Consider the following 27,320-nt stretch of genomic DNA (forward strand, 5'->3'; position numbering starts at 1 on the left):
AAGATCTCAGAGGGAATCAGGAAGAGGGTATTGAGAGCACATTAGTATTGGAGAAGGCTATACAACCATATAAAAAAGAATGGACCTCCATCAGTCCAATGTGAGGCAAATCATTTACAATTGGAGAGCATTTAAAAGGACAGCAACATGGCCTAGAAGTGGATGCCCTACCAAAACATCCCCAAGACAACGTCAACCCAAATATAACATCTGGGGATTTGCAGAACTCCCCTGCAGCATCAAGGAAAATCTGCAACATGGTTCAACTATAAGAATACTGACCATGGGAGAGTTGCTAGGAAGGAAGCCTCTGCTAACAAAAGGTTACCAAACTGCACATCTTAACTTTGCCTGAGACCACCTAGACAAACCTGAAGGTTTCTGGAAAACCATTCTCTGGACAGATCAAAAACAATATGACTGACAAAACCCCAACACAGCTTACTACCAAAACTGCCATCCCAGCAGTCAAGCATTGGACTCATTTTATTTTTTTATTCAAACATTGTTCACTTAGGAAGGCCTGGATTCTGACAGTAATTATTCTACAAAAACTTTACCAAGTTACGACTAAGAGATGCCTTGATAGACTTTTGTGTTTTGAATATTTGAAATACAGCAGTAAAGTTTTGAATACAGTCTTAAATGTTTTTTCGTTGTTGCACTGTTATGTCATAGTTTCCAATGCTATTATCTAGAGCACAACAGTAAGTAAACCAACCCAGAGAATCTTTCGTCCTACAGATAACAAGCTTTTACAGAGCACCAGCACTTGCTTCCTGTTTCTGCTGACATTACTTTCATAGCTCTATTTCTGTCTAAGTCAGGTGGGATTGGCTACATAGACACTGTATCATTTAAATGGGAGGAGGGATTTATGTAATCTGCGTCTTTACCAGTTCCAACATTTCGATCCACCATTTACAGAACTGTATGACAGAAAATAAATAACTAGAATAGAGAAAAACGATCTTTGTTGAAATAATGCAACTCAGATAGTGGCATATATAGTAAAGACATGTCTCAATCTGACAGATTCTTTTTATGTAATACCTTTCTTTTCAGCTGTAATAGAATTTCAAGGCTCCTCTTTAAACCAGATAATTATCCCTCCTGAATCTCTGCCACATTTCACATGAGGATGTTTTACTAAAAGTACAATAAACGCTCTGTAATTACATGGACATTTTGTAACTATGTCAGCTCTGCACCATTGTTCTGTCAAGAATATTATCTGTGTCTTATCGATATTTTCAATAAAATCAGGTTGTCTAATCTTTAGGCCAAATACTAAAGAGTCATTGTAGTCCCTGCAAGCAATGTATACTGAAAAATCTCAAACCTCTGTCTCAAAACTCTGTTTCAAATCTCTCTCTCAAACCTCTGTCTCAAACCTCTGTCTCAAACCGCTGTCTCAAACCGCTGTCTCAAACCGCTGTCTCAAACCTCTGACTCAAACCGCTGTCTCAAACCTCTGTCTCAAACCGCTGTCTCAAACCGCTGTCTCAAACCACTGTCTTAAACCGCTGTCTTAAACCGCTGTCTCTACGGCTATGTCAAACATTTGTCTCCATCTCTGGGGTTACGACAGGGGCTGTGGTAATGGCAAGTAATAGTGGTCAGGGATTAGGGTCCATGATTAACTTCATGATAGTTATCAGTGTGTGTAATAGTGGTCAGGGATTAGGATCCATGATTAACTTCATGATTGTTATCAGTGTGTGTAATAGTAGTCAGGGATTAGGATCCATGAATAACTTAATGATAGTTATCAGTGTGTGTAATAGTGGTCAGGGTTTAGGGTCCATGATTAACTTCATGATAGTTATCAGTGTGTGTAATAGTGGTCAGGGTTTAGGGTCCATGATTAACTTCATGATAGTTATCAGTGTGTGTAATAGTGGTCAGGGTTTAGGGTCCATGATTAACTTCATGATAGTTATCAGTGTGTGTAATAGTGGTCAGGGTTTAGGGTCCATGATTAACTTCATGATAGTTATCAGTGTGTGTAATAGTGGTCAGGGTTTAGGGTCCATGATTAACTTCATGATTGTTATCAGTGTGTGTAATAGTGGTCAGGGTTTAGGGTCCATGATTAACTTCATGATTGTTATCGGTGTGTGTGTGTGTGTGTATCTGCGTGCGTCTAGTTGTGTGTGATGGGACACATCAGTTAGGTGAATGAGGGGAGGAAAACAACCGATAATGCCGCTGTCTTCCACCCAGCCAGATGTCTCTCATACAATTCATCTCTCATACCCACGGACTCATGTTTATATGGTGAGTGTTTGATAACAGTTTACAGACATTGGCCGAAAATGCCCCACAGGGTATTTAAGATTTATGGTCTTCAAGAAGCAATGGATAAATATAATTCATTTAAAGGTCCAATGTAGGAACTACAAAAATGGACAGAATTTCTAGGCGCAGCCAGGGGCCGGAGGGTGTCAGGTTTGGGGACCACACAATTTCGTCTCTGCTCTTTGCGGATGATGTTGTCGTGTTGGCCCCTTCAAGCCAGGACCTTCAGCATGCACTGGGACGGTTTGCAGCCGAGTGTGAAGCGGTGGGGATGAAAATCAGTACCTCCAAATCTGAGGCCATGGTCCTCAGTCGGAAAAGGGTGGCTTGCCCACTTCAGGTTGGTGGAGAGTGCCTGCCTCAAGTGGAGGAGTTTAAGTATCTAGGGGTCTTGTTCACGAGTGAGGGAAGGATGGAACGGGAGATTGACAGACGGATCGGTGCAGCTTCTGCAGTAATGCGGTCGATGTATCGGTCTGTCGTGGTGAAGAAAGAGCTGAGCCGCAAGGCGAAGCTCTCGATTTACCAGTCAATCTACGTTCCTACTCTCACCTATGGTCATGAGCTTTGGGTCATGACCGAAAGGACAAGATCCCGGATACAGGCGGCCGAAATGAGCTTTCTCCGCAGGGTGGCCGGGCGATCCCTTAGAGATAGGGTGAGAAGCTCGGTCACCCGGGAGGAGCTCAGAGTAGAGCCGCTGCTCCTCCACATCGAGAGGGGTCAGCTGAGGTGGCTTGGGCATCTTTTTCGGATGCCTCCGGAACGCCTTCCTGGGAAGGTGTTCCGGTCCCGTCCCACCGGGAAGAGACCCCGGGGAAGACCTAGGACACGCTGGAGGGACTATGTCTCCCGGCTGGCCTGGGAACGCCTCGGTGTCCCCCCGGAAGAGCTAGAGGAAGTGTCTGGGGAGAGGGAAGTCTGGGCATCCCTGCTTAGACTGCTGCCCCCGCGACCCGGCCCCGGATAAGCGGGAGAAGATGGATGGATGGATGTAGGAACTAGAACAGATTACCCCTTTTTAACGGGAAATCACTGGATACAGAAAAACGACAAACCTGAACAGGTAATAATCAGCTGGTCAGGTAATCGAAAATTGGCTGGTCAGGTAATCGAAAAGAAGGTCTCTCTCACACACACACACACACACACACACACACACACACACACACACACACACTCATCCTTTTTGACCCTATGACAGGTGTTGAAGAAGGCTCCAGCAGGTTGCCATAGTGACCAAAACACAGAGAACCCTAATGAATCTTACTTCCAGTAACATTATGTTCTAGGGTTTGTTTAGTATAAGGCCCTCAAGCAAGAGAAAGACAAAAAACTAAATGACTAAAATCTTCAACCAGTTAACATGAGGTGTTTAACAGCACAACAGTAACACTCCCTCAGAAAACCAATCATCCATCATGTCTCAACTTAAATGTGTTTGTGTCTCACTAGGGTGTGGAGTGTGGCATCACATGCTCATTACCCATGCAAATTCATGCAAATACATGCGGGTGTAGGTTAGTAGACATCTCGATTGATGGGAAGATGGCATTTTTCACTGAACAGCGTCGCTCTGGCTTTAGCTTGAGCCAAATGTGGAAGTGGAGCGAATAAGTCATAATGAGTATATATATGCATGCAAATGTATTCCAATAGATGCCTTCAACCTGGCTTAGTGTGAAGGGATCTACATTAATGGCGTTTCATTAAGTCAGCGCACAAGTTTTAAGGAGCAGAGCAGTGCATTAATTGCATCTCTGCCTCCTGGAATTAAATAATGTAGAAATATTGTTGATATCGGAGGAAAAACTAATCTATAAATATGGCATTTTGCTATGATTTTTTTTTTTACTATTATTGTATGTGCTAATTTATTGAACTTCATGAGCCATTTCAAATATAGGATTCTTCAGTGCACATTGAGGCATGTTACTGCTGTCAAAATATAAAGGTTAACAAAGATGGAATCACAGGGTCTTCATCAGACAGAGACATTAAGTTGACACTGTAGTCATTCAGTAGACAGTCATTTCCAGAGCAACTTACAGTAGTGAGTGCATACTGAACATGTTCAGAAAATGTTTGTGGATGACAAACCAACAACTAACCCACTGAGCTACTGCCTAGCCACAATTATTTTTATATGTTAATACACACATGTTCCTCTTTTGTTAAGAAGTACAGTATTCAGTAGTTAATTGACACAAAAACGTTAATAACACATCTGTTCCAAACCTATTTTCATCTGAATAGTGAACTGGAGCTTGGTTGCTGAGGATTGAATAATTTACATTCCAACCTTTTGAATTTGTGGTACTGAATATGTAGTGTGTCTCATTCAGACACCATGTCTGGTAGAGTGGTTTGGTATGATGCACTCATGACAGATGGGTTTCACTCAACATATGCAGTGTCATTTTTTTAACGCATCCATGTGCTTAGGATGGAATGACATGTGTTTCTGTTCCTCTTCCCCACAGGAGTCTTTGTTTCCAGGTACAACCCGTTTTGTTCACAGACTTTTAGAACTTGTTTTCAAAAAGGATTCTACATGGAACAAGAGTTACCATCCTGACTCAAAAGGGTTTCACTTGAAAGGTGGAAGAACATCTGAATGTAAGGGGTATACAAAACATTTGTGAGAGGTATACAGTGAATCATGAAAAACGGAAATAGTTGGTAGTGTATCCGCTTAACATCTGTAAGAAGCAATAACAGAATGAGATCCCAGAAGTAGGGCTTTTTAGCTGACAATGGGATAATTTGTCCCCATGATGGCTGAACCCACTGAGAAGCCAGCTGTAAGCCCCGGTCACGTACACACGTGTGTCTCAGTTGGTAGAGCATGGCGTAAGCAAAGTAAAAGCTGTGGGTTCCAGTACAAACGAATGTATTCATAACTGTAAATCCCTGTGGATATTAGCATCTGCTGGTATGTTAGTAACATGTACATTTCTCATATACAGTGTGTACTGTATACAGTATTACCAAGAAATTGATATTGCTAGAGTAGGAGATTAAAGAACATTTTCATTCAGTACAGAATGGAATTCTACATTTTAGGCATTTAGCAGACGCTCTTACCTAAAGCAACTTTCAGTTTAGGAAATTAGTTGGAACAGCTCATCAGCTCAGTGTTGTGGGTTTTCTTTCAGGATCAGGGAATATTCATATTTGAGTATTAGTCAATAGATGAGTGCAGTGTCCAGAATTAACTTTTTAGCCCACCTGCCAAGGGGATTGGTAGATGAAAGAAATCCACCAGCCAAGCATATTTTTTATCATCCAAAACAATAAAATAAATGGCCTTTTTTCGTCTCACACACACACACACGCACACAACAACAACTCATCACCCCAGTCTCAGCATCATGCTGTAGCCAGCCTCTTACAACTCCTTTTTTACAAACCTCCATTTCTCACAAAACATTTTTTGTGACTCAGCTCTTCCCTATCTTAATAACATTTTAAAACATCATCATCATCATCATCTTCTTCCGCTTCATCCGGGGCCGGGTTGCGGGGGCAGCAGTCTAAGCAGAGAGGGATCTCTAAGGGATCTCCCAGGCACCCTGCGGAGAAAGCTCATTACGGCCGCCTGTATCCGGGATCTTGTCCTTTCAGTCATGACCAAAAGCTCATGACCATAGGTGAGAGTAGGAACATAGATTGACCGGTAAATCTTTCTTCACCACGACAGACCGATACATCGACCGCATTACTGCAGAAGCTGCACCGATCCGTCTGTCAATCTCCTGTTCCATCCTTCCCTCACTCGTGAACAATTTTAAAACAATTTCCTGAAATTCAAAAACATTTGTTAGCAGCAGATCCTATGTCCTGTAAGTTGCGAGGTGGGGCCTCAATGTTTTGGGCCTGTTTGTCCAGCACATCCCACAGATGTAAAAGAAAACATGATTCATCAGACCAGACTGCCTTCTTCCATTGCTCCATGGTCCAGTTCTGATGCTCACGTGCCCATTGTAGGCACTTTCAGCAGTGGACAGTGGTCAGCATGGGCAACCCTGACTGGTCTGCAGCTATACAGCCCCATACACAAACTGCAATGCACTGTATGTTCTGACACCTTTCTATCAGTACCAGAATTAACTTTTTCAGCAATTTTAGCCTGTTGGATCGGACCACATGGACCAGCCTTCACTTCCCACATGCATAAATGGCCACCCATGACCCTGTTGCCGGTTCTCTGCTGTTCCTTCCTTGGACCACTTTTGATAGGTACTGACCATTGCAGACCAGGAATACCCCACAAGGGCTGCAGTTTTGGAGATCTGGCCATCACGGTTTGGCCCTTGTCAAAGTCGCTCAGACCCTTACGCTTGCCCATTTCTCCTGCTTCTAACACATCAACTTTGAGGACAGAATGTTCACTTTCTGCCTAATATCTCCCACCCACTGTCAGGTGCCACGATAACGAGATGATCAGTGTTATTCACTTCACCTGTCACTGGTCATAAGGTTAGGGCTGATCGGTCTATACTGTGGGGTCAGGATTTATTCCTAAAGTCCCTTGCTCATGTTTGCATTACATAGAAATCCACCCATTACTTTGATGAGAAAATGTATGTATTTTTGAAGGAATACAGTAGTCCAAGTATGGGGTCCAAGTAATGAAAACAAACAAAATGTCAGTTCTCTCCTACATACCTAAACCTTCCTAACCCAATCTAATCCCTAACCAGCTTTCCTACCTGTTACCAAAAATTCAGGGGTGACTCCTGCCTGGCTAACCTAGGGTGTAAGACAGAGGGTAACCTAAGTGCGAATGTAGACCCATGGGCAGAACGGTCTTTCCCTTCTCCAGGACCCAGGTAGGGTGGTATACAAAAGGAGGCCTGGCTAGAACGCAAAGCAGAATATAACAACCAAAACCTCCAACAGAAAATCAAACCAAAAACCTTCCTGAGCTCACAAGGCAAACATTTTATATATTGGGGTCAATTAGGCTCCCAATCAACTCCCACAGCCAGGACTCCAGACAAACCACGCCCCCTGCTTTTCACCAGCAACTCTGAGCACCTGGGAACACCAGACAACTCTCACACAAACAGAACAACACCACTCACCCACACACACACTATACAAGGAAGGCAGGAAGAAAAACATGGCACATGTAACAGCAATGAACAAGTAAGTTATGGTGCAAAGACATGTTGATAGTTTTCACGTTACGTCACGGCTTATGGGCCCGCCTACATGGTGGGCAAAACTAACTCTCCCTCCATTGCCCTCCGCCGACAACTTTTACTAGTCATACTTCAAAAAGCCAAATAGTTGCGGTTCCATTGGATGCGCTAACCGCATATATATTGTATTTACAATAATATCTACATGTGATCATTGTATGAATGACATGATCTATTTTTGTCTGCACTGATGCAACCAAATCCAACGTCCTAGCTAACATTAGTGTTAGGGTTTCATTTCTATCTGTCATGTCGATGTGCAATATGTTGTAGTCATCCATTCATTTAAGAGTAATCCAGATATCACTTCTTCATGTTGTTTGTTTGTTGGTTTACATCTTAACGCACTGGCATAACATCAGCGCACAAGGGAACATCAGCGCACGAGGGAATATCAGCGCACACACGTGAGCAGCAACACACTCCGTTGTAGCAAGCTTCACTTAACGGGACTTTAAGCTTTAAGCTTCACAAAAGTCCTGTTTGTTTACACATGCGCACAATGAACTCTTGCACATTATATGTCCAGGCCCGTCTGAAGTTTGCCAATGACCATCTGGATGATCCAGAGGTGGAATGGGAGAAGGTCATGTGGTCTGATGAGACAAAAATAGAGCTTTTTGGTCTAAACTCCACTTGCCTTGTTTGGAGGAAGAAGAAGGATGAACCCCAAGAACACCATCCCAACTGTGAAGCATGGAGGTGGAAACATCATTCTTTGGGGATGCTTTTCCTCAAAGGGGACAGGACAACTGCACCGTATTGAGGGGAGGATGGATGGGGCCATGTATCGCGAGATCTTGGCCAACAACCTCCTTCCCCCAGTAAGAGCATTGAAGATGGGTCGTGGCTGGGTCTTCCAGCATGACAACGACCCGAAACACACAGCCAGGGCAACTAAGGAGTGGCTCCGTAAGAAGCATCTCAAGGTCCTGGAGTGGCCTAGCCAGTCACCAGACCTGAACCCAATAGAACATCTTTGGAGGGAGCTGAAAGTCTGTACTGCCCACCGACAGCCCCGAAACCTGAAGGATCTGGAGAAGGTCTGTATGGAGGAGTGGGCCAACATCCCTGCTGCAGTGTGTGCAAACCTGTTCAAGAACTACAGGAAACGTATGATCTCTGTAAATGCAAACAAATGTTTCTGTACCAAATATTAAGTTCTGCTTTTCTTATGTATCAAATACTTATGTCATGCAATAAAATGCAAATTAATTACTTAAAAATCATGTGATTTTCTGGATTTTCACTCACAGCTGAAGAGTACCTATGATAAAAATGACAGACTTCTACATGCTTTGTAAGTGGGTAAACCTGCAAAATCAGCACTGTATCAAATACTTGTTCTCCCCACTGTATAATACATATTAAGTATGGCCTACATAATTATAATTGTAATGACTAAAAAGAACAAAAAGCTGCCAAATACACTGCACTACACACACACACACTGAAACTACCTATTCAGCTTCTGCAGCTAGAACAGAGTTTGTATGTACAGGTAGAGGTATTGGAATTTGTAAGATTTGCATGGAGTGTAACTACTGCTAATGGGCTAGGAAAGACTTGACAAAAAAGTATACTGGAAGATGAGGCTTTCATGAAATGGACCATGGCCATGTTACAAGAGGATGATTAAGAAAGACCTCTCTGTGGCACTCTCTTTCCCTCTCACTTTTTTCCATTCTCTCTGTTGATCACCTCTAATCTCTTTCCTGGTGTTTAAGTGACAACAGACAGGTCAAACTGTGATTACACCTGCTCAAGAATGGTTTGGAGGTGACCCTCCACCTGTCTGTCAGCCTGCATGTCCTCGTGTCTGCTGGTCTACTGGCCTGTCTGTCTTTGTGCCAGTCTGTCTGTATGTAGCAGGTTTATATGTGTGCCGGTCATCATGTCTGCCTGTGTCTGTGTGTAGAGAGGAGGCTAGGATTCACTAAAAAGCAGCCCTGGCAATGTTTAGGCAGTGTATTTACTTACAATATTAATCTGACCACACACTTCAAATTGTGAAAGCCTACTTGAGAAGGTGGTCGTCCTAGTAGGTGTACGTTTTTAATACAAAATCCAAGACCAGTCAGTGAGTTGACCACTGGAGGAAGAAAAGCTACTATTGCAGTGCAGGTTTCATTGAATTGAGTGTAAACATGAATAACTGAAAGACAGATGGCTGTAAGAAACAAGCCACGCCCCCCCACAGTGCCAACTAGTTGCCCGGGCTTACAATTACCATGCCAGGAGGAAGAGTTGGCAAAGTGTGGATACAGTATGCATTGATGTGTATGTGTGTGTGTGTGTGTGTCTATTGCCATGACAACCTATGGCAGACATCCCTAAGGGTCGTAGATCCCACCGGACACAGGGGGTTATACATGAAAAATGGTGGGGTTAATTATAAAAGGGGAACTGTGTAATCAGGGGCATGTTGGCATACACACACACACACAAAGAACCTGTCTGCAACCTAGGCTGTCACCACCAAAAGCTGGACAAACTCAGACACACCCACCCACCCAACCACCAATTCTTTGCCCGCTGAGGTACATGATTGTTCTCTGTGGGAGATTTAACAGGTCAGGTAGGAACAGCCACAGACCCATGCAAAGACTGCACTGTATGTGGCGGGGGCTGAGCGGATGTTGAAGGGGAGAGTGAAGACAACACAACACACTCGACCCGCTTTTTCATTTTGTTTACATTTACAGTCAGTGCTGGACAGTTTGAGGCACACATTTTTTACCGAGTCAGACCAATTTATCCGCAAAAGATTAGTGTCGGAAACGTTCCAGATGGTCAGGGAAGTTGGTTCACTCTGACACAACAACACCATGAAGTCGCTGCAGATTGGATGGCAGTTCATGCATCAACCGGCTCATTCCGTCTCGACTAAAATACGCTGTACTGGGTTGCGGTCTGAGGACTGTACAGTCCATTCAAGTCAACTAAACCAGGATGAGGCTGATAAGGCAACGTTTCCAGTGTTGGTGGTAGCGTGTCCACTGAAAATGCTTTAACTTATGGGAGTGGAACTGTCTGATAGTCTACTACGATAGCCAATACTCGACAATGAAAACCTGAGAATAAGACAGTTAAATAAATACAAATAAACATGAATACAATAAATAGTAACAAACATTCAAGTTGTTGTCCAAATGGTGATGATTGTCTTGTAGAGATAGCTAGAAGAAATGTCACAAAGACATTTTAAGAAACTGGACAGGATGAAAAAAAGAGCTGTCTACATCTGATGAACAGTAATTAAATGTTACTTCCTTGAAAGACAGATGAAAATGCAATGAAACATGCTCAGCATATGGCAGAGTAATCTAAAGGGTAAACTGATATCTTGCACGATGTTGAGAAGAAATGTCATGAACAAATGTAAAGATAAAGAGCATGTTGAAGATCCAAAAAGCTGTTCACATCAGTTGAAAATGTGCATAAAGGTCACTTTCTTGAGGGATAGAAAGAAACACAGTGGGGTGTTGCTCAGTATCTGGCAAGGTAATCTGGCAGAAAAGTACACACTTTGTGGCAAAATCTTTACATTTCAGCATGATAATAACTCGAAGCTCTCTGCAAAGATGATTGAGACCTACTTGGAGCAGAAGGCTACAGATGGAACATCGACGCTATTAGAATGAAGTTGTGTGGAATCACTTGGACAAGTAAACAAACAGAAAGCCAAAAGCAAAAAAACAGAAAGCAGTTAGGACAAATCCTGCAAGAAACCTGGAAGGATTTGGCACAGGATTACTTCAAAAATATATAGCAATTTAACAATTACTGCAGTTTTGCATTCAATCAAGGGAGGCCAAACTTGTTTAAAACATGTTTTTGTAACTTTTCATGATATTCATGTTCTTGTTTACCTTTATGTTATATGGTGTTTGTTTGAACAAATAAAGATATATTGCTCAGATAAATAGCTTTAAACAACTTTCAACTTTCAATTGGCCTTATCATTTTGGACAGTACTGTATGCAGTATCTCACAAAAGTGAGTACACCCCTCACATTTTGTAAATATTTGATTATATATTTTCATGTGACAAAACTGAAGAAATGACACTTTGCTACAATGTAAAGTAGTGAGTGTACAGCTTGTATAACTTTAAATTTGCTGTTCCCTCAAAATAACTCAACACACAGCCATTAATGTCTAAACCGGGACATGAAAAGATATAATCAAATATGTGGGGGTTGTACTCATTTTTGTGAGATACTGTATATTTGTTTTTACATTTTCAGTTCAGGATTCAAACCAGCAGCCTATGGCTTACCAGACCAAAGTTACCAACCGCCCACAAATATTTTTACCACATGGACGTGGTAAAAACCAGACATAAAAGCAGTGTTCAAAATGCAATGTCAGCATTGTACCACCAGGTGGTGCTGTAAAAATGCTTAGTGGATTGACTGTCAGGATTCTATGATTGGTGTTGTACATGAATCTTTGAAGTGTAATCATAATATATGTATTGAATGGTTCATGTACTCACTGATCTCCAGCTGTCTCTGGATGCGTCCTTTGCAGCGCTCTCTATAGTCAGACTGGGTGGCGTTGTACTCTGACATCACCTCCACAAATTTACGGGACAATGTGGAGTGCTGGAAGGAGGAGGCAGGAATGAGATACAGAGGGTAAGGAGAACACAGGTATGTTAGGGTTTGCTCACTCTCACTCTGTTCTCATCCTTTTTTAACTCCTTTAGTGATCAACCATCCTTTGAACTCTGCCACTGAAATCTCACCTTGCCTGTCCGTTCAGCTCCTCTCTTTCTGTGCTTCCTGGCTCTCCTGACGTAACTGTCTTCCTGACTCACCTATGACTTCCTGAGTCACCTGTGCTTCCTGACTCGCCTGGGTATCCTGACTCGCCTGGGTATCCTGACTCGCCTGGGTATCCTGACTCGCCTGGGTATCCTGACTCGCCTGGGTATCCTGACTCGCCTGGGTATCCTGACTCGCCTGGGTATCCTGACTCACCTGGGTCTTGCGTATTCTCAGATCAGCGGATGACTTGTTTTGGCTCTCCTCCTGCTCAATGGTCTGTTGGATACCTGCGGGCCAGGAAGACAAAGACAAACAATGACTTTGGCATCAATGGTCACTATTCCACAGATGGAGTTGAAATCTGGCTTGCTTCCATTTTTTCCCCGATCGATTGGAAGATTGACCATGCTAGTCATTGAGTTGTCAAGCCACAAAGAGTTTTTCATCTGAATAAACATAAACCATTTTTGGTGGTCTTTTTAAACGAAAGTCAATAGTGGAAGTGAAAACAATTCAATGTTTTTATTTCATGATTTCTCAATCAACTGAAAAATATAAATTATATTTTACATAGTTTGAATTTGCAATCACTTCCTGAACTAAAATTTAAACCAACCCGGCACTTTTCACAATGGGCAAATGGTGTTTCTCTCTGCACCTAAGATCAACACAGCCCAGATATAAAAAAGACGAGGGAATGAAAAAAGCAAAGATAAAGGGAAGAAAGGCAAGAAGAAGTACATATACCAATTATGTGCTGCACTTTGTTTACACTTTGAAAGAGCATTTGGAGAAATTCTATTTATTTTGTCTACTAAGTACTTCCCTCATTGCTCTGTAAGTTTCACACTTACGAATATCATTATGGAAACTCTGATGGAGCCTAAATGGCATACATTAGACCTTTCTTAATGAGGACAGCGTCAACCTGGGCTTTTATATCCATCTCATTACATTTATATTGGGATGCATGGCAGTACACTCCAAACTGTCAAATATACACTCACCTAAAGGATTATTAGGAACACCATACTAATACTGTGTTTGACCCCCATTCACCTTCAGAACTGCCTTAATTCTTCAGGGCATTGATTCAACAAGGTGCTGAAAGCATTCTTTAGAAATGTTGGCCCATATTGATAGGATAGCCTCTTGCAGTTGATGGAGATTTGTGGGATGCACATCCAGGGCACGAAGCTCCCGTTCCACCACATCCCAAAGATGCTCTATTGGGTTGAGATCTGGTGACTGTGGGGGCCATTTCAGTACAGTGAACTCATTGTCATGTTCAAGAAACCAATTTGAAATGATTCGAGCTTTGTGACATGGTGCATTATCCTTCTGGAAGTAGACATCAGAGGATGGGTACATGGTGGTCATAAAGGGATGGACATGGTCAGAAACAATGCTCAGGTAGGCTGTGGCATTTAAACGATGCCCAATTGGCACTAAGGGGCCAAGTGTGCCAAGAAAACATCCCCCACACCTTTACACCACCAGCAGCCTGCACAGTGGTAACAAGGCATGATGGATCCATGTTCTCATTCGGTTTACGCCAAATTCTGACTCTACCATCCGAATGTCTCAACAGAAATCGAGACTCATCAGACCAGGCAACATTCTTCCAGTCTTCAACTGCAAATTGTAGCCTCTTTTTCCTATTTGTAGTGGAGATGAGTGGTACCCGGTGGGGTCTTCTGCTGTTGTAGCCCATCTGCCTCAAGGTTCTGCATGTTGTGGCTTCACAAATGCTTTGCTGCATACCTCGTTTGTAACGAGTGGTTATTTCAGTCAAAGTTGCTCTTCTATCAGCTTGAATCAGTCGGCCCATTCTCCTCTGACCTCTAGCATCAATAAGGCATTTTCGCCCACAGGACTGCCACATACTGGATGTTTTTCCCTTTTCACACCTTTCTTTGTAAACCCTAGAAATGGTTGTGCGTGAAAATCCCAGTAACTGAGCAGATTGTGAAATACTCAGACCGGCCCGTCTGGCACCAACAACCATGCCACGCTCAAAATTGCTTAAATCACCTTTCTTTCCCATTCTGACATTCAGTTTGGAGTTCAGGAGATTGTCTTGACCAGGACCACACCCTTAAATGCATTGAAGCAACTGCCATGTGATTGGTTGATTAGATAATTGCATTAATGAGAAATTGAACAGGTGTTCCTTATAATCCTTTAGGTGAGTGTACATACACTACCGGTCAAACATTTTAGAACACCTCCGTATTTCTAGAGTACAAGATTAAACTAAAATTGAAGCATAGAATCAATCAAAAATTGGTGACAAACAAGAAATCATGAAATTGTCTTGTTTAACGAAATGCAATCTACATTTTTGACTCAGTAGCCACCATTTGCAGACATAATAGCCAGACACACTTGTGACATTCTTTCTACAATGGAAATCAAATACTGTTTGGAAAGTTCTTCCCAACACTGTTGCAGATGTTTGCACAACTGTGTTGCACTTTCGCTTTCACCCTTCTGCCCAGTTCATCCCAAACCAGCTTGATGGAGTTTAAGTCTGGAGACTGTGCTGGCCATTCCATGATCTGAAGCCTACTGTCTTTTCTTCTTAGGTTGTTCTGGAGGTATGTAGCCCGGAGGTATGTTTGGGTCATTATCTTGCTGTAGGATGAACCCCTGAGCAACTAGGCTTATCCCAGAAGGTATTGCTACATTGGAAAATGCTGTTGTCGCTGTTTTGGTTCATGGTTCCACTCACACTGAGCAAGTTGCTGACTCTGGATCCAACAAAAGAGCCCAAAACCACAACGCTTCCTCCTCCATGTTTGACAGTTGATGTCACATGAGGTTCCATCCTTTTGCGTTCATGAATGCGTACAAAAACCTTGCGTGATAACCCAAAGAATTTAAATAGTTATTAATCTGTGCATAAGACCTTCCAGTCTGCAGTAGTCCACTGGCAGTGCTTCATGGCCCTGACAAGCCTCTGTTTCTTATTTTGCCATCTTTACAGTGGCTTTCTTACCACCACTCTACCTGACAAACCTGGAGCTCCAAGTCTTATCTTCACAGTTGAAACGGAGACTTGCGTACTTTGTCCAGTGTTAAGCTGTGCTTGAAGTTGTTGTCCTGTGTGTCTTTTTGTATCTCTGAAATTAATATTATTTTTCAGTTTCTGGTAACCTAAACTTTAAATGTATGTGAAAATGTACAACAGAAAAGCACACCGGGGATACACTGAGACATCTGTGTAAAATTGGTAGCAACAATATGATGCTCATTGTAAAATCTGTGACCGGGGAGCTACTCTTTTCTCCACAGGACATGATATGTCCGTTTTAGGAATCCTTATATGTCTAAAGTAATCACTTGTCATTCAAACTCACAGAATATTCTGGAAGAGAATAAACTATTTATTCTCATTTATTTTGTAGAAAATTGAGAAGAACAGCGTTAGGTCTCGTCTTCATCAAATAATATGTTCAGTTGGATTTTTTTGTTCCGGACATTGACTTTGTCAGTCACTTTCTAGCCTTTAAAAATTCCTTAGTTTCTGTTTTGGGTGATTTTCTTGTGGTATGTAGAAGCAGAGTCCAATAAGTTTAGAGGCACTTGTATGAACTTCAGCAAAAAATACATATTTTTGTCAACATGTGCAAGTGGCAACCATACATGTTCAAGCCATAACACCACTTTCACCACATTTCAGAGAAAGACATTTTTTATATTTAAGCTTTTTTTGGTCATCCAATACAGAGGTCTTCCTTGGTATACCATTTGCGACTGCTGAGCTCACCAGTCTTTTCCACAATTTCAAAGATGAAGGCTAAAGTCTTGGCTATGTTTCAGATTCCTTTTACTTGAATTTCACTGACATCTTTTTGGTCCTCTTGTTGACAGACACCAGTAACAGACTCCAAAAGCAAATCCAAAGAATGAAAACTTACATACCAGCACATACCACTCTTTTTTGGCTGTACAAATTATATGACTGAATACAATTGATCAACTAAAGTTATGGGTCATGCCAATATTATGGCGTTTAATAAACATCTTTGGGCATTGTACTGAAGACAGAGAGTAGGTCTAAACCAAAGGCGTTACTTGGATCACAATACATTCGAGGCTTAGCACCCCCCGGACAATAAAGAACAGGGTTTTGAATGTACATGCTAGAATTTTGTTTCCAATGTACATGCTAGCGGCCTACACGTATACATTGTCATTATGCGAGATCAGAATTATAGATGCATAGATCAGGGGCTACTTGTTTTAGTATTATGTCTTTGGTCAATTTGAGATCTGGGGCTATTCATAAAAGATCCCGGACACCCAGGCCTAAAAAAGCCACTGGTCTGAACTACAACAATGTTTTACTAGAGTGGAAAGTCTGGGGAATCTCAGGCCTCCAACAGATGAAGGAACACATAACTTAAGCAGAGGGAGGGATTTGTCAAAAGGGGATGGATGAGCTGTCGTTTGTTGGCAGTCAGACAGCGTAGTTCAATCTCCATTAAAGTCGCCTCAGCGGCCTTAAATGGCGAGTTGCCTATCAGCTTGGAGAAATCACTTTATAATCAGAATCCCATTATACACAGCGCAGACTATCTGGCAGCAAACTAAGATACATTTTGACCTTAAACCAATGTCATTCCGGCTTCCAATAGCAACGAAAACCTCTTAGAAATGGGATACATGAGGCTATGCGACTGGACACCAAACAACTTCACTCATTTGAAGACACTAGACAATATTGGTTTGACTTGTGCTGCTCAATGTCCCCAATCAAGCAAACGTATATCTCTCATTTATATGAGGCATAGTCATGTACTGCATGAACTCACCCTCGACCGATTTCATAAAGACTTGGAAGAAGGAACTAGGCACCGATGTTTGTATAGCAAGAAATTATTTTGCTTTGTATCGGTTGTTTAGGGTTTGACATGTATGGTTTATATTTTTATTTTTCATCCTTAGAAAAGTGAATGTATATATTTTGTTCTTCTCTTATCTTGCTGTGCCCTGCCCAAAATATATACAATACTAAATATAGCCAATCACTGACAGGCTGACCTGGCCTGCAGGACCCAAATGCTGAACTCTCCACTCTTGATTCAACACCAACATATCATGTGTGGCATAGTCGGTACAGCATGGGTTTTAGTGTGAATTGTGTATCATGAACTTGTTACAGGTGTACTGCACAGCGCAATGCAGTTCTGGCTCAGTAAAGGGATAACTTGCAGCTACTGTCTAAAACATGTTTCTAAATAGTGCCTTGTAACCACAGCAAATAATTTTTTGTTCTAAATGGTTCTAAATGGAACCTGTATAGCGCTATGCCAAAGCCGTTTCCTAAGGTTTCATTAAGAACCATCAATTTCTTTATTTGATTATCTGTGCCAAAGGTGTGGGTGGCTACACTGCCTTTTGGGTCTATAGAGGAGCCTTCTAATGGTTCTTTACAGAACTGATATGAAGATTGTTTTTAAAAACAAAATTTCTGAATTTTAAAGGTTCTTTGTAAAACAATATTAGCATTTATTATTCAGTCCACTGACAAGTTTGAAGCTAGAATGGCGATGTACAGGTGCTGGTCATAAAAATATCATCAATAAGTTGATTTATTTCAGTAATTCCATTCAAAAAGTGAAACTTGTATAATATATTCATTCATTACACACAGACTGATATTATTCAAATGTTTATTTCTTTTAATTTTGATGATTATAACTGACAAATAATGAAAGTTCCAAATTCAGTAACTCAGAAAATTTGAATATTACTTAAAACCAATACAAAAAAATGTTTTTTTGAAATGTTGGCCAACTGAAAAGTATGAACATGAAAAGTATGAGCATGTACAGCACTCAATACTTAGTTGGGGCTCCTTTTGCCTGAATTACTGCAGCAATGCGGCGTGGCATGGAGTCGATCAGTCTGTGGCACTGCTCAGGTGTTATGAGAGCCCAGGTTGCTCTGATAGTGGCTTTCAGCTCTTCTGCATTGTTGGGTCTGGCATATCGCATCTTTCTCTTCACAATACCCCATAGATTTTCTATAGGGTTAAGGTCAGGCGAGTTTGCTGGCCAATTAAGAACAGGGATACCATGGTCCTTAAACCAGGTACTGGTAGCTTTGGCACTGTGTGCAGGTGTCAAGTCCTGTTGGAAAATGAAATCTGCATCTCCATAAAGTTGGTCAGAAGCAGGAAGCATGAAGTGCTCTAAAACTTCCTGGTAGACAGCTGTGTTGACCTTGGACCTCAGAAAACACAGTGGACCAACACCAGCAGATGACATGGCACCCCAAACCATCACTGACTGTGGAAACTTTACACTGGACTTCAAGCAATGTGGATTCTGTGCCTCTACTCTCTTCCTCCAGACTCTGGGACCTTGATTTCCAAAGGAAATGCTACATTTACTTTCATCAGAGAACATAACTTTGGACCACTCAGCAGCAGTCCAGTCCTTTTTGTCTTTAGCCCAGACGAGACGCTTCTGACGCTGTGTCTTGTTCAAGAGTGGCTTGACACAAGGAACGCGACAGCTGAAACCCATGTCTTGCATATGTCTGTGCGTGGTGGTTCTTGAAGCACTGACTCCAGCTGCAGTCCCCTCTTTGTGAATTTCCCCCACATATTTGAATGGGTTTTGTTTCACAATCCTCTCCAGGGTGCGGTTATCCCTATTGCTTGTACACTGACTGTTAATCAATACTGCTTGATGAACCAAAGAAAAGTAAAGACAGAAATAATCATTATTACCAAAACACAAAACACCTGTGAGAACTGACACAACTAACGGTGTGCAGGGTTCGCGGTATGTGGGGAACTGTCCAAATGGGGAACACCAGGGTGGTTGAGGACCACAGGACCGGTGCTGAACCTAGTAACTGGGAGAGCTACTAGAGGCGATCGTGATGTTCACATAACTATACTTTGACTGGCTATGGTCATATACAGTGTAACATCAAGGTTTTTATAAGATCCCATTTGCTAATGCCAAAAGCAACAACTACCTTACCTGGGGTTTAAATTAAATCTGAAAGCATGACTTTACAGAGCATGAATAGACAGAAGACAGTGCATACGTAACGCCATAGCACAACAGATAAGGTTAACCACAATGACAGTCAAGGTTGTACAAAAAGAGCCGTAGGCACACGCCCAAATAAAAATGAGTCACCGCCCTCACATTGAAATGATCACTTAAAGAATAAGTAACTATTTTCTGAAGTGCAAAGTACCATTGAACAGTTTGAAGAGGTTCTTTAAGTCATTATGGTTCCACATACAGAATACAGTAGAACATTCATCCATCATCTTTTAATTAAAAAGAAGCCCTGAGGAATCCTCTTTGCCCAGCATGTATAGTGCTTGAAGTACTAACATTAACCAACCTTTAGGTATTTTCCTCTATGTAATATATTTTATACCCTGCAGGAATAAGAAGGTAACATGATGAAAGAGTTTACTGTCAGGCTTTTGGAGCTGAACACACACATGCACACACACACACACACACACACACACACACACACACACACACACACACACACACACACACACACACACCCAAACAAACATCTAAATGACAGCTAAGGAGTAAAGCGTAATTGCACTCGTATCATCCAGCATAAACTCACCCTGGCTTCTCATACGTGTTATGTAAATGTGTGTGTATTGTGTGTGTGTTTGTTTCTCTCACAGCTGCCTCCTCAGAAGCGAGTGACACTAATCGCCTATGCCAACCAGAGTGGATCCACCCGTGTAAATTGGGGTGTCAGTTACCTGCCAAGCACTGTGCTGTAATTCTTCCAATCCTCTTTCTCCTGCTTTCTAATGTGTTCATTCACTTCATTCACTCCTCTTGCTCTCACCCTTTAGTTCTCTCTTTTTTATTATCTCTTTACTTGCTATTCCTGCTCCTTACTCATGCTCTCTCCACTCCTATTCCTGCTCCTTACTCATGCTCTCTCCACTCCTATTCCTGCTCCTTACTCATGCTCTCTCCACTCCTATTCCTGCTCCTTACTCATGCTCTCTCCACTCCTATTCCTGCTCCTTACTCATGCTCTCTCCACTCCTATTCCTGCTCCTTACTCATGCTCTCTCCACTCCTATTCCTGCTCCTTACTCATGCTCTCTCCACTCCTATTCCTGCTCCTTACTCATGCTCTCTCCACTCCTATTCCTGCTCCTTACTCATGCTCTCTCCACTCCTATTCCTGCTCCTTACTCATGCTCTCTCCACTCCTATTCCTGCTTCTTACTCATGCTCTCTCCACTCCTATTCCTGCTTCTTACTCATGCTCTCTCCACTCCTATTATTGCCTGTCAGGGCCCTTTTCTGGACTGAGCAGCTGTGTAATAAATCACAAGTCGAGAATACTATTATTTAATATCCCCGCCATCAGTTTCTTAATACCCATCAACTGAACCTAATAACTTTGTGGTTCAGCCTTACTTTTATCTTCAGCAGGACAGAGCCAGGGTCATTATGTTGGATCAGGTGAGGTACAATTCGCATGTAGGTACTCACTCTTTAGTTTAGAGCGGACTTTATTGGCTAACTTCTTGATGTCTGTCATCAAATCTTCAAGGTCGGCCTTGGTTTCTGCAGAGAGAAAGAACAGAGGATATGAGAAAAGAGGAGAAGAGACAAGTATAGAGGATATGAGGAAAAGGGAAAAGACGAAAGAAGAAGAGAGTACACGAGAAGACAGGTGAGGAGAAGAGACAAAGAAATGAAAAGGGAGGATGCAAGAACAGAAGACAAGAAGAGAGGACAACCGATGAGACAAGGTAAAGAACGGTAAGGACATGCAAAAAATCCAAGAGAGGAGATGAGAAGAAAGGACAATGTGTGAAGAGATAAGATTACGAGAGAGGAGAGAGAAGATGAGATAAGAACTGGGAAGATGAGAAAAGGAGAGGATATGAGGAGATGAGGAGACAAGAGAGAAGAGTGTATGAAGAGACCAGAAGAAAAAAACAATGAGGACATGAGAAAACAAAACGAGATGAGGTCAAAAGAACAGAGAAGGTGAGAAGAGATGAGACTAGAAAATAAGAGGGAAGGTAAGATGTGAAAAGGAGAGGATATAAGCAGTTGAGAAGACAACACAAACACAGTAGGTAATCAATCAATCAAATTTATTTATAAAGCCCTTTTTACAACAGCAGTTGTCACAAAGTGCTTTACAGAGACACCCGGCCTTAAACCCCAAGGAGCAAACATCAGTAGTGTTGAATTTCAGTGGCTAGGAAAAACTCCCTAAGGTCGAATTTTAGGAAGAAACCTAGAGAGGACCCAGGCTCAGAGGGGTGACCAGTCCTCTTCTGGCTGTGCCGGGTGAGATATTAAGAGTCCAATTGGAATAATAAATACATTTCTCCGGGCTAAATTCAGAGTCTATTTGATTTTAGACTAGGTCAGAAGTATGACCAGGTGGACAAGGACAGGGACAGCAACGGGCCCCCCAAACCAGGTAATCCGCAGGTGTGGAGGTAAGAAAGAGGAGAGAAGGAAGGAGGAGAACGGGGATGTGAATGGCGTGGAGACAATAACAAAGAGGAGAGGACATAAAGAGACAATGACAGAGAAGAAAAGATGATGAGACAAGAAGAGACAAGATAAAAAAGACACACGAAGAGAACACGAGAAGACCAGGTTATACATGTAACATGTGCCACAGACTATATAATACGTTTCAATATCCAAGCCAATATAGTAATGAGAGAAACAGTGCATTTAAGAGAAGAGTTCAAACAGAAATGAGATGTGTGGAGAGGAATGTGGAGGAAGAGGAGCAAAGTGGTGTGTGCTAAAGGAGAGTCTGTACTTTGTGTATACACTTCTGTCTCTCCGGGACTGTTAGTGCTGCTTCATAGCACCCTGTTTGCAAACACATACTCAACTAGTAGCCAGCCAAGGGTACACACACTGCAGACAAATGCTAGCCCAACATTCACACCACTGGAGAGATGCTGGATACACAGAGAGGCAGACATGACACGGTATGACACACACATCCACGTGCTGACGCAAACACTTCACTTGATAGACAACCCACCAATAGGAGAAATATCCTGTAAAAAAACCCTTTTCTCAGCCTTTGCCACCACCGTCCATCTGTCTCTCTCATTATGTCCCTATCTCTGTCTCTGTCAGTCTTTTTCTGTCTCTACATGTTCCTGTTGCTCTCTGTCTCTTTGTCTCACTCTCTTGATATTCCTGTCTCTCTTTTTCACTCACTGAGTGCAGTGTTTCTGTTTCATTTTGCATTTCTAGGCTGAGATACCCAGGATGCAGCCAGCAAGCCGACTAGAAAACAGACTGCAGGCGGCCAGTCAGATGTCTAGCCATACAAACAGCAGCCAGACAGCCGTCTGGAAAGAAAAGCAGCCAGACAAAGCATGCAGATAAAAAACATTAACTCAATAACATGGTAAAACCTGTTTCCTAATTTCACACTGAATTCATTTGGGTTTACAAATTTTCCAAATGTAAATTACAAACCAGATTTGCCCAGTGGGTGCAGGCAACCAGACAGCTATTTAGACAGGAAAAAAGCAGCAGCCAGCCAGTCAGCCAACCAGTCAGAAAAATAGACTGCATTTAGCTAGTAAGCCAAACCACAGTAAAACATGCTGTCCCAGCCTGTAACACTGAAACACAATCGATCCACACTCAGGCACACACACACACGGAGCCGCTCTAACTAGCATTCCCCACAGAAAAAGATTCATCAGCCTCAGCACTCCACACAGATTCCCTAGAGACAGCACTGAGACCAGGCGGGGAAGGAAAGAGAGTAGGGCTAAAGGAATGAAAGAGAGAATAAAAGGATGCTTCAAAAATGATATTTCCTAACACGCTACACAAGCAGTGGACAATATCGGTAACATTTTCAGATCCATTTTCAATGCAGTGGAGGTAAAAGAAGGGGGAGAATTGGTAACACGAGTGTGAAGTCCAGTCCAGTTAACACATAGCCTGGTTATTGTACTCAGTCCAGCAACATGGTTTTCGGTGTGCTAGTTATAGCTCATCAGCCACATATCTCACTCCCACGTAAACAACCTACTCTTACCATGTGTTTCATCATTTCCACATCATTTGTTGTTGTCATGAGGTCTGCTAAAAAATATGTTAGAGCAATCCTCATCTTGAGGTTCTGTTAATGTGAAACACAGTAAATGAAGTAGGCTTTGTGTCAGGATTACAACAGCCTAAATATGGCTCCATAACAGACAGGCTTCTGATCCTGTTATGTGTTTTGGCTAGCTCAAGCCTACCTACTGGTATTGGTATGGGAATATGACCAATAATTGTCTGTGTGTGTGTGCGTGCGCCTGTCTGCATGTGTGCACGTCTGTGTGCGTTAGCTCAAGGAATGGGGTCAAACATAATTAGGACAGCGGATAAGAAAGAGCTCCAAGCTGCCTGCTGTTGCCTAAAAGAAAAAGATGACTCTCTGGCTGAAACATACTGCTGTCATCACAGGACTCATTTTCTTTTATAAAAGTTGTTGTACAGCCTAACACAGGCTGTCATACGTCTGACTTAACTCTCTATTATAGAACCTATGCTGGCAAGTTGGCAAGGCCCTGAGGAAGCCAAGCAGCCCCAAACAATGATTTACAGTTGATATGGTTCTTCTATTCAATGCCACTGTTACATTTTCCCAAACATGGCATCAGGCATTGCGACCAGACAACTCCTCCTCGAACCCATCTGTCCAGAGCACATTGTTTCAGTAGTTTTGATCATTAACCAGTTTTTGTTTGACAAATGTCAGTTGTGTTTTGAATCTTTTTTGAGAGAATCATATGAAATGTTGAAACTGGGACATGTTATTTTTTCTTGAAAAATATATGCCCCCGTCGAATTTGAGGTCAGCAACATGTTTTAAAAAAGCTGGGACAGGGCAACAAAAGACTGGAAGGGTTGCTGGTTGTGTAAAAACAATAAACAAGGCCAGCGCCTAGTTCAGCCAGCCCGCAGAACATTGCCCTCTCAAGATCCAAACCGGGGTCGCCCACATGAAAGGCTGTGCCATTAACCACTACACCACAGAGCTACATATTTGCCACGTGTCAGTATAGCCTCTTGTGTCTATCCTGAACAAATCCTCTTTTGCCACTAGTCGTTTTAACAGTTATATCGCCATTCGTGAATTAAATTGATACAGTTAAATTGACTAACATTTCTTACTAAGTTTACCTCCCCCACAAATAGCGTCTATGTATGCCGTTTGCACTGGCTAATAAGCTTTACCGGTATCTACTAACTTACTGGAATAGTCATAAGAATTTAAAAATTGCAAGGGAGTCTGCCAAACCTATTTCATTTCATGGCATAAGAACGTATTATTTTCTTTCATGGCAAAACAACATACTTTTGTCCTTCATTTGTGAATCACATTGATACAGTAACTATCAATAAAGGTAAAGATAACTAACTTTCTCATCAATTGAAAAGACAAGAGAATCGTGGAATCTACCAGAAATAATTAGTAAATGTCATAGTGCTCAATAGATTCGAACTCAGAACTTCCACGAGAGGCACTGTCTTTAACCACCATGCCACGGCATTACACGTTTCAGCAGTCGTTAGACTCCATTGAGGATTGTGTTAAACTGACCAACGTTTCTTATTAAGTTTACCTCCACCATAGTGTCTATAAACTAGTATCTACTAACTTCCTAGGAATAATAAGAATTGAGCAATTGCTAGCAAGACTGAAGATGAACTTTTCCATGCCAGAAACTTAACAAAATGTAACCATATACAGTTTCAGTTAAGGCTTACTATAATGTAACTACTGTATGTTGTAGCCATCAAATGTTTTTGTCTATCCTTAGCCAAAACGCATGCCCGGATAAGTAGCAGAAACCGCTGCAATATAACTGCAAATTGTTTTATTTCAGGCTTATGATAATGTAGTTACTGGAGGTTTTAGCCAGCAAAGTTTTCGTCTATACGGAACAATTCATAATTCGTACTTGGCTTCGCCTGCGATGAGATTCTCTAAACACAACACTAAGTCAGGTACAAGGTATACTAAGTCAGTCAGTCACTCAGTAAGAGACATTCGCTCTTCTTGGCTGGCTCTGCTTACGCCGTCTGGCCAAAACCTGGTGGAACATCTCACAAGTAATTCCGTTAACTTTCAACAGGTCAGTAACATGATTGGGTATAAAAAGAGCATCCCAGAGAGGATGAGTCTGTCAGAAATAAAGACGGGGTGGGTTTCACCACTCTGTAAAAGACTGTGCAGGCAAATAAGGAATAATGTTTCTCAATGAAAAATTGCAAAGAATTGGAAGATCTCATAATCTACGTTACATAATAACATTAACATATTCAGAGAATCCTGAGAAATCTCTGTACGTGTAATGACTGGGGAAAAGGAGAGGGAGAGAGGCTGGTTCCAATCGCGGAGCAGGCGGTTTATAAGGGAGACGAACTCCCAGTAGGGCAAGGCGAAGGACGGTCGTACAGGCTAGGGTCAGAATCACGAGATACGAATCAATACAAAATCACAGGGCTAGAGATGGGATCGAGGAGCAGATCAGGCGATGGTCAAAACATGAGAATCAATATCAGAATAGAACTAGGCGAAGGGGAAAACAGAAGGCTCAATAATGGATGATGGAGTGACAAACAATACCTCACAAAGGGTAGGGAGAACTGAACCGAACTAAATAAGGGCATAAACCAGACACAGGTGGAGACACAGGTGGAGACACAGGTGTTCAGAATGAGAGTGTTTGGGATCTGATGACTGGGGTGCGTAGGACGTCACAGTACACAAGGAACAAGGCCGAAAACTAATATTGGATGGCTGTGATCTTTGGGCCCTCGGGCGGCACTGCATTAAAAATAGACATGATTCTGTAGTGGAAATCAGTGCATGGGCTCAGTAACACTTCCAAAAAACCCTATCTGTGAACACAGTATGTCACTGCATCCAAAAATGCAAGTTAAAACACTACCATGCACAGAAGAAACCATATACACTGCTCAAAAAGATTAAGGGGACACGTAATCATCACAGTATAACACCAAGTCAATTAAACTCCAGCGACTGTAAATCTATGTCACCTGTTTTTGGTGCAAATGAAAGTGACAACAGGTGCACTGGAGAGGCAATAACAACACAACCCCCAAAAAGGGAATGGTTTTGCAGGGGGTGACTAAAGACAATTACTCTCTCCTTATCCGTCCTGACTGATTCTTCTTTAGTTTTGTATTTTACTAGTGTCCTTGTCACTACTCGTAGCATGAGGCAGTACCTGCAGCCCATTCAGTTTGCACAGGTAGTCCTGCTCCTCCAAGAAGGCACATCCATATGCAAGAAGGTTTGCTGTGTCTCCCAGTACCATCTCAAGAGCATGGAGGAGATACCAGGAGACGGGCCGTTACATGAGGAGAGCTGGACAGGGCCGTAGAAGGGGATCAACTCAGCAGCAGGACCGATATCTGCTCCTTTGTTTGAGGATGAACAGGAGGAGCACTGCCAGAGCCCTATAAAATGACCTCCAGTGGGCTACTGGTGTGCATGTTTCTGTCCAAACCGTCAGAAACAGATTCCATTAGAGTGGCATGAGGGCCCGACGCCCTCTAGTCTTTATGGACCTGTGCTCACAGCCCAGCTCTGTGCAGCTCGACTGGCATACGCCAGAGACCATTAGAATTGGCAGGTCCGCCATTGGTGGCCTGTTCTCTTCACAGATGAGAGCAGGTTCACACTGAGCACATGAGACAGACGTGAAATGTTATGCTGCTTGCAACATCATCCAGCAAGACCGGTTTGGCGGTGTGTCAGTGATGTTCTCAGGAGGCACATCCATGGAGGGTTGCACAGACCTCCACTTGCTAGCCAAAGGTACCCTGACTGCTGTTAGGTACTGGGATGAAATCCTCAGACCCATCGTCAGACCTTAGGCTGGTGCAGTGGGCCCTGGGTTCCACCTGGTGCTGGACAATCCCCGGCCTCATGTGGTCAGAGTGTGTAGACAGTTCCTGGATGACAAAGGCATTGA

General features: G+C 42.4%; 1 protein-coding gene across 6 annotated transcripts in view; it reads right to left on the reverse strand.

Moving 5' to 3' along the window:
- LOC105005600 (syntaxin-1A) overlaps positions 1 to 27,320 on the reverse strand; it is a 152,362-nt gene that overhangs the window by 15,567 nt on the left and 109,475 nt on the right. For all 6 annotated transcript variants that reach the window (XM_010867474.3, XM_010870364.3, XM_020049346.2 and 3 more), the window contains exons 4-6: positions 20,809 to 20,883; positions 12,500 to 12,573; positions 12,013 to 12,121 (exon numbers count right to left, since the gene is read on the reverse strand). In XM_010867474.3, the coding sequence (XP_010865776.1) occupies positions 12,013 to 12,121; positions 12,500 to 12,573; positions 20,809 to 20,883 (258 nt within the window). The remainder of the gene's footprint in view (positions 1 to 12,012; positions 12,122 to 12,499; positions 12,574 to 20,808; positions 20,884 to 27,320) is intronic.

Source organism: Esox lucius, chromosome 1 (assembly GCF_011004845.1).
Source record: "Esox lucius isolate fEsoLuc1 chromosome 1, fEsoLuc1.pri, whole genome shotgun sequence".
Classification (NCBI taxonomy): domain Eukaryota; kingdom Metazoa; phylum Chordata; class Actinopteri; order Esociformes; family Esocidae; genus Esox; species Esox lucius.